Consider the following 13007-nt stretch of genomic DNA (forward strand, 5'->3'; position numbering starts at 1 on the left):
GTAGACAAAAGGACTTTACAAGGGAGTGATTTTTAGCAAGTCGAGTCTATAATGTGATATGTAAAATTTGTCACCAGACTAACGCTTTGTTATGTTTGATTAATAGAAAGGAAGAACTTCATATATATTAAAAAGAAGTAAATGTGAGGCAGGAGATTCTGAACAGAAGCACATCTTGCTTAATTTAGGGGGGTTTGCATCATAGTTGTGGCTGGGGGGAACATTGGTTCAGGATGGTTTAGGGACTGTGACACTGTTGTACCATTCCCGGGGAAATAACATTGATAATACTATACTATAACGTATCATTAGCTGGTGTATACCGCGACGCTGTCGGAATCAGAATGTTAAAGATTTCTGTGGTTAGTGGTGCAAGAGGTCGATTTCTAATTACACCATTCCTACCTGCGCTCAACACACTGACTTAATAACAAGGCACAACAACGTATATTACCATGAAATGTAATAGTTCCGGGTAATAGCAACAGGACATAAACAAACTTGTTCTTATTACATACACAAATTCGAAAAAGAAAATAACTTCTGCTCTGTAATACGTACTTAGACCTTAATCAGACATACCTGTTTCTGAATCACGAAATATCAGTCACATGCACCGTACACCTGAAACGACAGTGCTGAAAGAAACCACAAAGAGTAGTCGCCCCTTGTAGGGTATTTTCCCGCATCTTATTTCATACTTACTTTCTGTTGCGCCGTTTGAGACCTGGTTTAGCTGCAAACACACAGCTCACTCGATTGATGAACAGAACAGTCCAGTGGACTCATGACTCAAGCTTGAGTATTTAAATTGTTTTATTCCAGTGATAAAAACACAAGTACATTTCTGCTTGGAACATTGTATGTCACTTGGTTCAGTTCATCTAACACTAATACTTGCATAACTGTTACTCTCTGTACAACATTAAGTCACTTCACCAAGAGACAAGTATGAGGATATTTGAGAGACAGAATACATTACGTTGGGTACACGTGTGTGCATGTGCGTGCGTGTACGTCTGCTGTGTGTCAGTTGGTGTCAGTGAGCTGCGTGCGTGCGTGCGTGCATGTCTTAGCTAACTACGAAGTCCAGGTTCCGGCTCAAGAATCTTGATAAGGCAAGTCTGGATTACCCTAGCTCAAGTGTCCGAAAGTAACCATTGTTCAGGTCTCCGTTTAAATATGTGAACTTTGTTGGCACGAAGTGTGACGGTGGCTGAGCGGGCTCGGCGGCTGACTTTGTGTGCTGGCGATTAGGTGCCTGACTCTGAGGGTGAGGGTTCGAATCCCGGATGGGACTCAACCAAAACATTACTCGAATTTGTACTTTACTGAGAAAGTGAAATCCAAAATATGACATATGTTGCATTCCATCATATGTCAGTGAACATTTCCCAGGTCTTAGTTGCTTTGGGCGTACCTGTGTACCAAAACTACTATATCTCATATTGAGAACTACGAACTGTTGTGTGAAGTAACAACCCTTTATTAAGTGAAGATAAAAAATGACTCATGAAATGTGTTTCTCAGTTCGCAGCGACGGTTACATCAATATCTTGTGGTCCTTTGAGGGGAATCCTGCTCTTTGGAACCCCACCTGCAGACTTCACACTTTCATTAATCAACCAGTGGCAGTTAAGACCTTGTACAAACACTCTCAAACCTCTAAAAGATCCAGAAAGCATGTTCAAGGGTACAAAATGGTAGGTGGGCCTAGGGGTAGCCAAGAACAGTCACATTTATCCTCGATTCTTCCCCACAAGATTTCGTGACTATGGTGGACACATGTGATAAAGCATGTCGTCTGCTACCCCGCCGGTTGATAACACCTTGATATCTTACCTACGGCACGCTCAAGAGAATATTTCAGGTCGACGGATTAACTTCATTCATTTGAGAGGCGTATGGCCCTACTTGCGCAGAAGTAACCCACTCGATGTCGTCTGCTCACCAGGTCCAAGATTGTTTCCCGCCATTAATTTTGATCCTTGTTTGAGCCATAGCCCGACCTATGCCACCGAAATTATAGGGGGGAAATGAATCACAGGGACACGTTACCCCAACAGATTTTTCGGATTAAGAGTTGTACACTTAATTTAGACCAATGTCGGATATCACGTCGAGAATTCTGATCTATTGTTACTTAGAAAATGTCAGTGTAGGATTTTTGCATCATCTCCGCCTTTGTTCAACCTCGTGTACATCTTTGACAGGTTATTTCGTTGTCAAGCAATGTATCAGACTGAGAACAGAATACGAGTGTGTCATGACTTTACGAAACGAGGGTCACAAAGCGTTTTTGTTCGTTCTTTTAAATTATTATTTTGTAAGTTAGATGGAGAAACCACGGTGAAATGAAAACTGAGATAAATTTAACTCAATATTGATTTTATTCAGTATAACGAAAACAGGTAGATAATTGTACAGTCAATATGACGCAACATTTTGGGAACGTTAGCAATATTCCGCAGCGGGCAGGAGAAGACCAGAAATGGGTTTCACACATTGCACCCCGTTGGGGAATCGAACCTGGGTCTTCGGCATGACGAGCGAACGGTTACCCCCACCGAGTAAAATGTGTCATTAACATTTATTGTAAGCTGTAAACCAAAAGTCACTGTGCTCTGTAATCTGATTGGTCAAATGACATTCGATTCCCGGAAGCTGCAAGACTATTTGCTGCATATTGACACGTTTTGATGTGTCATCAACAGTGGTGACGTCATTCAAAGCATATTTTGACGTAAAGTCAGAACGGCGTCACAAATAAGCAGCTCCAGATGCTACCATGGGAACCAGCTGAAACGGCCAGCTGATGACACTTCGCTGCTGTACCCGTACGCGATGTTAACGTTGTAAAACCCTTTGATTTATTTCTCTGTTTACAATGTCGATAAACATCGTGTTTTGGCCAATTTCTGGGTGTTTTTGAGTATCTGAAGCATGGGAATATTTTATTTGAAATCCCCGGCTGACGCCGCTTCAACCACAAGGCTACCCCACCGAGTAAAATGTGTCATGAACATTTATTGTAAATTTAAACATAGTTGGGTTTGGAAACAACACTGTACATAATTATACTACAGAACCGTTGATAAATATACCTCTATACTTTAATACATAGACAAAACATGTGTAGTCATCAAAAGGTGTTGACCAGACATCCGGACAAAAATTGCAGGATGATTCAGAATGCAATAAAGACTAACCGTAGATATATATATGGCCAATGCATGCTTTTCAAACTGCCGTGCAACGAATTTTCTACGAACATTTGTTAACAATGTGAATCTGAATAGTTAATTGTAGTGAATTATATGTAATTTATTTTGGTACTGACTTTCAGCAACCGTGCTTGTCGTAACAGCTGCCCAACGGGACCGGTTGATCTGTCTCGATGACTCGGTTTACACGCTATCGTATCCAATTTACGCAGACCGATGCTCACGATGTCAATCACTGGACTATCTGGTCCAGATTCGATCATTTGCACAACGCGGTCAAACACCTGGAATATTTGTGTGCGCCGTTTAACACTAAACAAAGATTATATTTATGGGGCGCTTCATTCAGCAATGCAATCTTTGCTCTCGCCTAAACGACTGGTCACAGAGGAATGGACTGTTTTCCTCCCCCCATTACCTTTCACTGCCTTGAGTCAAGTTGACCTCAGTAGTTTCCGATGACAATCACGGCATGCTCTTTCATTACCGATCAACATGAATTACCTAGCAGTACATTCACACCAGCAAAACAAAGGTTAGAATATTGACCTTCAGTAACCCATGCTTGAAAGAGGCGACAGGATCAGGTAGACAGGCTGGCTGACCTGGTTTACAAGTCATTGTTTCCAAACTGCGTAGATTGATGCTCATGCTGTTGATCACTGGGCTGTCTAGTCTACCCTTGATCATTTACACCAAGAATGTTGCTGAGAGTGGCGTAAAACTAAACTTTCACAACTCACCAGTGAATAAAGTAATCTCTGTGGCTGTATAGAAGGGTGAATGCCGGCTCCTCGTGTGACAGCAAGGATGTGCTCCTCGTTTTTCAATACGATCAGCAATATAAAGCTAGATGACAGCGGGGTTCTGATAACGGCGATGATCCAGTGGTTCACGCCATCAGTATCATTCCACACATTCATCAATCATCCAGTGAATCTGAGCCTCCGATCCCGCTAGATGGACAAGACTGTAGTGATGGTTGCCTGACTTTGCTAAGTCCAATTCCAACCCGGATCCTCTCACTTGCAGTGCTCTCTTTCACGGTTTCCGAGTTTAATGTTCCCAGTCGTGGTTCCACATGATTCAGGGCCCATTGTGTAAGCAGAACAGCTATGTGGCAAATAATCGGTTCTAGACAAGACAATCCAGTGATCAACAACATGAGCATCGATCTACATAACTGGGATACGATGTGTCAACAAAGTCAGCGAGTATAACCACGCAATCCCTAGGTCGCCTCTTACAGGAAAGAGTTGCTGAAGCCCAATTTTAGCACCAAACGGGAAAGTGAGACGACGTGGGGTGTAAGGCCGTGTTCAAGGTGATCGCACCCATAGACGGGTGCTACTGAACGGGCCTTGCTTCAAGATCTCGACTGTGACACCATGCAAAGTATTGACAAGGTACCCCTCACATATCGGCTCCAGTTCTTGTACTATCCTCCTTAACGCCAACTGCAAGGGTTCCATCTTTTAATCTGTTTGCGAGAAGCTCGGCCGGGACTTAACTAGGTGAGGGAGTGGCTGGGGTCTAGTTTTACGCCGCATTTTAGCAATTTTCCAGAAATATCACGGCGGGGGACATCGGAAAATGGGCTTCACACATTGCACCCATGTGGTGAATCGAACCCAGGTCTTCGGCGTGACGAGCGAATGCTTTAGCCACGAGGCTACCCCACCGCCCCGACCTATCTAGGGACCTTATGCCTCCAGGGATGCGTTATCCACTAGACCTCGGGAGTAACACGACAAGGGACATGCAAGGGACATAAACCCAACACATTCTTAAGGTCAATATGTTGCCATTAACTACAACAAATGAATTTATTCAAACCCTAGTTTAAGTTACTATCAGGATGAAATGATCCACACAGAGTAATTAAATGACAACTCCAAACGCAAAAAAGAACGAAAATTTTTCGTTTATTCAGAGAAACAAGCATGGCAATAAATCGTCTCACTCTGGAGTGTTGGTGACGTGCAATGGTCGTCACGTGACGTGTAGTTAGGGGATACAAACCTTAGGAAATAAATTTCTTCGTGTCCATATAAATAACCGCCCAACACGTGTCAGTATCTGGTGAAAATAATATAACATGCCAGACCCGCCTGAACAACTGCACAACTGACAATTTCTTGGGAGTTACATGTGAACACCGTCATAACATCTCAGTCCCATCCTTTAGCACAATGGCTTCTTCTGTCCCAATGAGTCCCGCTTTAGACTGCGGAAACTGTAGAGTACTGATATCCTAATAATATCTTGATCGTTACCATGCTTGTTGTTTATCGCCGCACTCAGCAATATTTCAGCTACATTAATTCAGTTTGTAAATTATGAAATCTGCACCAGACAATCCAGTGAGTGAGACCATGAGCAGCTATCTATGCAATTAGGATACAAATGACATGTGTCAACCAATTCAACAGGCCTGAGTTACCCTTCATTGGCTGCTGAAGGTCAGGTCGTTCCATACATATATACATTAACCCGCGAACCAAGGCATCAGCTGAGAGGCTACAAACACGAGTTTATTATATGTACAACTTTACAATACAATGTGAACAATACTGGTGGTGATTCATTCCGGAAATGATGTCTTTCTACACATCTGCATTCATCACCTATATACATCTATGTACACAGATAGAAGGAATGTTATTTTAAAGTCTGCAAACATTTCAGTTCCAGTGGCCTGTGAACCAGTGGGAAAATTTTGATCCGTTTGGGTTCAAATAAAAATGATACATGATTAATTACCTCGAAATAGGGCTAAGTGTACAGGACACAAATAAGACACACGGTCCTGAAACCTCGGGACAAGGGTGTATACTGTACATATAACTATGAAAACATGTATTCCGCACAATATTTGTGGAATATTTAATAGAATTCCGAAGACAGTATTAACAAACCAGATATCCATGATCTACTGACAATGCTGATATATTTCGGTGAATCAACGTTTCCTCGTAATCAGCAAAACAAAATCAAATCCAAACTTCCCTTGGATGTCAACAGGCCACCATAACCAATATAACAAACATACACCAAATTAACTAACGTATTGCAGACAATTTTCACAAAATTTGACATGTACATTAAAATTGCCAAAACAAAACATATAATTCAATATGTGGATCAAGGCATTCCAGCCATTAAGAGTACATTACTGTAAGACTACCACAGTTACCGTAGCACGCATTCGAAGGGTATTTGTAATGTGTATTCAAACTGAATACATTACGTCCTTGTAATGATAGTGAGTAATTCGAAACATGCAACAGAACGACCATATAAATGGCAGAGAGTCTACCTTATAATGGTTACATTTAGCATGTACCTCATGGCTATGCCTGGACCACATTCCTCAAAGCTATCTCACCTCAGTACTTGTGCGTACAATGTTTCAGCTATGAGGCGACAGTTGGTAAATAATTTAGTCTGGACCATAGAGTCTAGAGACCAACAGCATAAACATCAACCTACACTATTGGGATCCAACGGCGTGTCAACCAAGTCGGTGAGCCTGACCACCCGATCCCATCAGATGCCTCTTACGACAAGCATGGCTACTAATACAAATTCAGCACGGTTCTTCACGGGTTACCACTGTTTTAGCACTGGGGGTCATTTTCTGAAGGGAGTACACAAAGTTTCATCTTTAACCTTACACATATTTCGCAAGTTTCATGTCCCAATGATGAGTAGTTGATGATAACACTTAACAATGGTGTTCTCTTCACTAATTGAGAACTGGTTTATACCGCCAACGATTTCCACAGAAACAAGAGTCATCAGAAGATGACATATACCCCCGGGCCCCACATGTTCATGTCCATGAAAGGACAAATAATCTGAGAGTTACTCATTGTTTTCTTAGATTTAGTTTGAATTGTTTCCATGGAATTCATGAAAATTATAAATGCCATATATCTGTAACCAGCAAAGTCACAGTTTCAAGATCTGTTTCATATATCTGCCAAAATCTGTTGAAAGATATGAAATGGTTTTCGAGGTGTGCTCTGGGAGCGAAGCCCATCCCTCCATTTTGAGGCTAAGTCCGAAATGTTTCCATGAAAACCAAGAAAATAATACATCACAAAGACTTTAAAAACCAAAAGGCACCACTTTAGGGTCTGTCACACATATCTAGAAAGTTTTACTAACAGATATTAAGAAGTTTTAGAGTTCTGCTCTGGAAACGAAACACACCTCTCACTTTTCAGTCCGAAACGTTTCCATGGAAACCGAGAAAATAATACATCACAAGATCCAGTACATAGCAAAAGGCACCACTTCAGCTTGTGACTGATATATCTACCAACTTTTGCAGAAACATATTGAATGGTTGTTGAGTTCTGCTCCGGAAACGAAGCCCACCTCATTAAAGACTGACACCAAAATTTTCCATGGAAAAACAAAAAAAAAATTATAAATGCCAAAAATCTGTAAATAGCAAAAGACACAACCATAGGTTGCGATTACTATATCTATCGTGTTTGGTCTAAAAATATTGAACGGTTTCTGAGTTATGCTCCGGGAAACAAAATGACTACGGACGGACGGATGGACAGACGAGGCGTCGACTATATGCTCCCGCAATACATGATAAAAACGATCAGAGCTCCAGATGAAATGTTTAGCCATAACTTATTTAATTTTGTGTTGCTTTGTTACAAATCCACGTAAAAAATGACACTAACCAAATGGTGTGACAAGATGGTCTTTTCAGTTGGCTTGCTGTATTACTTGATAACTTTATTTTTGTATCAAATGCAGATGTGATTTATTACTAGAGCTGTGACGATACATCGTAGTATCGATAATCGTGATACTTTATCGAACGTTAAATATATCGATACTATTTTTGCGTATCGTGATAGTTATCGTTGACCTCAAATTTGTTGTCACTGGATATTGACGGTGATGTCGATATCTTAACTGTTACCTGATATCAAAATATACGTTTCTAAAGAAAATAACTGAAGATAGCATATCGTGATATTTATCGAATCGTATCGTTCCAAGATATCGCGATACGTATCGTACCGTGGATTTTCTGTATCGCCACCCATCTATTTATTACTCTATATTCTACTGCACTGAACACAGGACAAAGAAAATTAGCTACCAATTATTTTATGAATACATCACCAGTTAGTTTGTTTTTATGCATTACTTGACCCCCGTTTGGTGTAACGGAGTTGGTTAACTTCTTCCTGGTCAGTTGAAAATAATAATGTTAAGAAAAAAGCAACTTATTTCAACTGTGAGTTGGGGTGAAATGAGGTTAAGAATATTTCACTCAAATGACGAAGTGCATGCGTGAGTATGTGTGGTTGTTTTACAACCCAGACTTAAGTTGGTTTGTAGTGCTTGCTCACTGACATACCGTGCAGTTATGCGTGGATGTCCCGCTCAGACGCTTTATACTAACTCTGAGTTGACCAATCCTTGTTGAACCCATCAATGCCAAGCACCAGGCGGGGAACAAGCACCACATTTTAACGTCTATTGGTATTACCCGCGACCTGCCACTAATCACTCAGATGCTTTAACCACTACACAATTGGGGAGGTATATTTCAAAGGTGAATGGGCACTGAACTGAAAGAACCATTTGGTACATGCTATAATTGAAAATATGTCACAATGATTAACAACAACTTCACTCCAGGCGTATTTTCACTCGTACTTTTTTCTGGACTCTTCTCGCTCTTCCTGTCTGTATCCAAGGCAACAAAGAAGAAATGAAAACAGGTAACACAGGAAGAGTTACTAAACAGGACGGGGATCCACGAACAAGGATCCATACAAGCACTCAGGCTCAAAGAAACATCAGTGACAAATGAGATGAGGCTCCATGAATTTTCAGTGACCGAAATACAGGACTCCAAGAATCTTCCAACACTGGCAGTTACAATTTGGTTCCAATAATCTCCATAGTTTGACACGCTTGACAAGCTCCAAGAATCATCAACGATTGGCACAAACCATTAGACTTCAAGAATGTTCCAACGTTGGCAGACGAGTCTCTGATGATCTCCAAACCCTAACATACAAAGGGAAAACAGCACACAGCTGCTGGATCTCCTCAAAATACAATATCCAATCTCACATAAAAAGTAAAGGTTTATGTCTGGTCTAAAATGAAGGAACAACTTCCATATGAACATTTAGCATCTGCATCTTCAACACCAGCTTTCGTGGAGAAACTAGCACAAGAAAAACACCTGAGGCACTTTCCCCTATCCTCATCTCTAGGTTGTTCATCTGAAGTGTTCATCCTACATCATGTGACAGCTTCAAGACTACACCTTTATTTCTTAAACACCCAAACTGACAAACTCCAATGCAAAATGATCCTGTGCATGACACTTATTTACAACTCTAGAATGTCTGTATACTTAACATACATAACACACACATCATCAACATCAACATGGTTCCACAGTAAATGTCTTCTCTAACATCAAGGCCATAATGTGCATTCCTCTGGCATATCTTTAAATGGTATTGATAAAAGACAACAAACACATACCATTCACAAGCTTTAAATGTCAGTCACTGACACAGCCCACAAATTAATGTTTCTTGGCGTCACTCTTCCTTGAAATTAATATGTACAGACTCCAAATGCATGACTATTCAGTCAAAATACTGCCCCTACACCTAAACCCTGCTTGGTTTCCATGAAAAAGGTTTCAATGTGACTTATTCCTGTAAGCATTATTCTTCTAACTGCTGTTCTCTTGTTCTTCCCCACTTTTCTCCTCAATATCTTGGAGCTCATTGTTCTCCTCATTGACTCCCTGAAACTCACTGTTTTCCTCATGAAGCTCCTGCAGGTCACTGCTCTCCTCAAGATCTTGGAGCTCACTGTTCTCCTCATCTATCTCCTGAAGCTCACTCTCTTTCTCATCAAGCTCCTGCAGGTCACTCCTCTCCTCAAGATCTTGAAGCTCACTGTTCTCTACAACATCTTGTAGCTCTTTATACTCCTCATTGATTTCCTGAAGCTTACTGTTTTCCTCATCAAGCAGGTCACTGTTCTCCTCTAGAACGTGGACATCACTGTTCCCAAGTTCCTGCAGCTCACTGCTCTCCCCAAGATCTTGAGGCTCGCATTCCTCCACAACATCTTGCAGCTCACTGTTCTCCTCATTGATCTCATGAAGCTCATTCTTTTCCTCATCAAGCTCCTGCAGTGCACTGCTCTCCCCAAGATCTTGAAGCTGACAGTTTTCCTCCATGTTTTGGAGCTCACTGTTCTCAAGATCTTGGAGTTCAGTGTTCTCCTCATCAATCTTCTGAAGCTCACTGTTTTCCTCATCAATCAACTGAAGCTCACTGTTCTCCTCCAGATCTTGGAGCTCACTGTTTTCCTCATCAATCACCTGAAGCTCACTGCTCTCCTCAAGATCTTGGAGCTCACTGTTTTCCTCTTCAATCACCTCAAACTCAATGTCTTCATCAATCACCTGAAGCTCACTGTTTCCCTCATCAATCACCTGAAGCTCACTGGTTTCCTCATCAATAAGCTGAAACTCACTGTTTCCCTCATCAATCTCCTGCAGCTCACTGTTCTCTTCAACTGCCTGAAGATCACTTTCTCCTTGGATCTTTTGGAGACCACTGCTCTCTTTGAGATTTTTGAGCTCACTGCTCCCTTCAATAATCTCCTGAAGCTCGCTGTCCTCCTCCATGTTTAGGAGCTCACGTTTCTCCACATGATCTTGGAGCTTGCTGTTCTCATCATCAAGTTCCTGCAACTCACTGTTCTCCGCAAGCTCCTGCAGCTCTATGTTCTCGAGTTCTTGCATCTTGTTGTCCTCCTCAACTTCTTGCATCTCAATGTTCTCAAGTTCCTGTAGCTGAGTGCTTACCTCTTCATGCTTCTTCATTTTGATGTTGTCTGAGAGCTCCTGCGGATCACCCTTTTTCTCCATCTCCTGTAGGAGGCTCTTCTCAAGCTCCTTCAGTTGGCTATTGTCATCAGGCTCATTCAACTTGCTGTTATTTTCCTTAAGGTCTTGCAGCTTGCTATTCTCTTGAAGACTTTGCAGTTTCCTGTTCTCCTCAAACTTCTGATGTTTGCTGTTCTTGTTATAGTCCTGCAACTTTTTCTGAGCTTTTTGATGAACCATCTCCAGATTCTCTATCAGACCATCTGTCCATGCAAGGAATGTCTTGATGCTATCTGCCTTTTGCCCATTGTATTTCATCAGAAAAAAGTCTGGAGGGTTGTTGACAATTGACACTGCTTCTTTGGTGGTTTTGGAGCTTGTCTTCTTAGATGATTTTTTCTCTCTCAAATTTACAGCTGCACTTTTAGAACTCCACGTTTTCTTCTGATCAACAGATGAAGGTGGATTTCCCACACAAATTTCAATCTTTGCTTCACGCTCAACATTACCTGGGTCCAAAAAACTGGGATTACGTCTATGTTTTGTGAAAGTTCTGGTCAAAGAATCATCTAAAATAGGGTCATTAATTTGCACCTTGTGAATCTTAACCATGTGGTGCCTTACCTGTGGCTGACTGCTACATACAATGCTACAGTATGGGCATCTAAAGTAAGTTTGATTCAAAACATGTCTTTCCTCCCAATGACGTTGGAAAGCTGATTTTGGACCGTGGAAGTCACATGCTGCTACTTTGCAAATAAATCTGCCAGAAAGAATTTTGAATTCTTCCTCATCTTCATCAGAGCTGATGTCCTCAGCACCAGCAACTTTACAGCCAATCACATCAATGGAAGGATGAACTTTATGTTCAATCCTGAAATGTTCAATCAGTTCTGTTTTGTCCACAAAATGAACTGAGCAAACAGGACACGTCAGGACACTGCTTGACTCCAGATGCTCAGAATTCCAGTGTTGAATGAAACACTTTGCCAATGCAGCAAACAAACATCCCTTTTCAGGACACTTGTACACTTTCAAGGTCTTGAGACTTTCTTCATCAGACCCATTATTACTGTTATCAGATATCTCCGCCATTGCTTCTTTCTCACTACAGGCAGGGTTGACAAAAAAAGGATTTCTCCTTAAGTCTATCTTAACATTTCTTAGGATCTTATCCATGGTCTCGCCCTCACTGGTTACACCATGTCCCTGCATCAAGTGAGATCTCATCGCAGAGCGGTCTGCACAGCCAGTGTCACATACTGGGCAAATGAGCAATTTGCCAGAAGAATGGATTTCCATCCAGTGGTGATGGAACTGTTGCTGTGTTCCTTGGAATCCACAGTAATCTACCTGACATTTGTACATCGGACCAGACACCTCTTCTCTTGAGCTGATGTCATCGTAATGGGTTGAAAATTTCTGAAATTACATTATACATTGCACAGAACTGTTCAGGATGATGTCCAATTCTTAAGTAGTTTGGACCATATCTGCAACAATACACTCATGTAAATTATAACAGGATCACAAAGAACAAAACTTTAACAAAACATTCATTGTTTTGTGTGAAACTCATTTGTCTGATGCAACAATGTGCAATACAACAAGAACTGAGTGTAATGATCAAATTTACAAACACATAACATTCTTTTTGATATTAGCACACAAATGAGTTTCCAATGCAACATTTGTGGGAACCATATGTTTGAACTGTGTCACTGTTTAACATACACACATAAGCATGTTTGCTATCAACATTTACAGTAGTTCATGATAAGTGGTAATCATATATACTACACAAAGTTTGCTAAGGATCAAACACTGACGATATCAAAGACTCATCCAAGACAGATGTAAAGAGGGAACTA

At 41.2% G+C, this 13007-nt stretch overlaps 1 protein-coding gene across 1 annotated transcript in view; it reads right to left on the reverse strand.

The window, feature by feature from the left end:
- Positions 1–5174: 5174 nt before the first annotated feature.
- The window catches only part of LOC137296712 (uncharacterized), a 28351-nt gene continuing 20518 nt past the window's right edge, over positions 5175–13007 (reverse strand). The window contains exon 9 of the mRNA XM_067828542.1: positions 5175–12558. Coding sequence (XP_067684643.1) covers positions 9967–12558 — 2592 coding nt within the window. The 3' untranslated portion in view covers positions 5175–9966. The remainder of the gene's footprint in view (positions 12559–13007) is intronic.

The sequence above is a fragment of the Haliotis asinina genome, chromosome 9 (assembly GCF_037392515.1).
Source record: "Haliotis asinina isolate JCU_RB_2024 chromosome 9, JCU_Hal_asi_v2, whole genome shotgun sequence".
NCBI lineage: Eukaryota > Metazoa > Mollusca > Gastropoda > Lepetellida > Haliotidae > Haliotis > Haliotis asinina.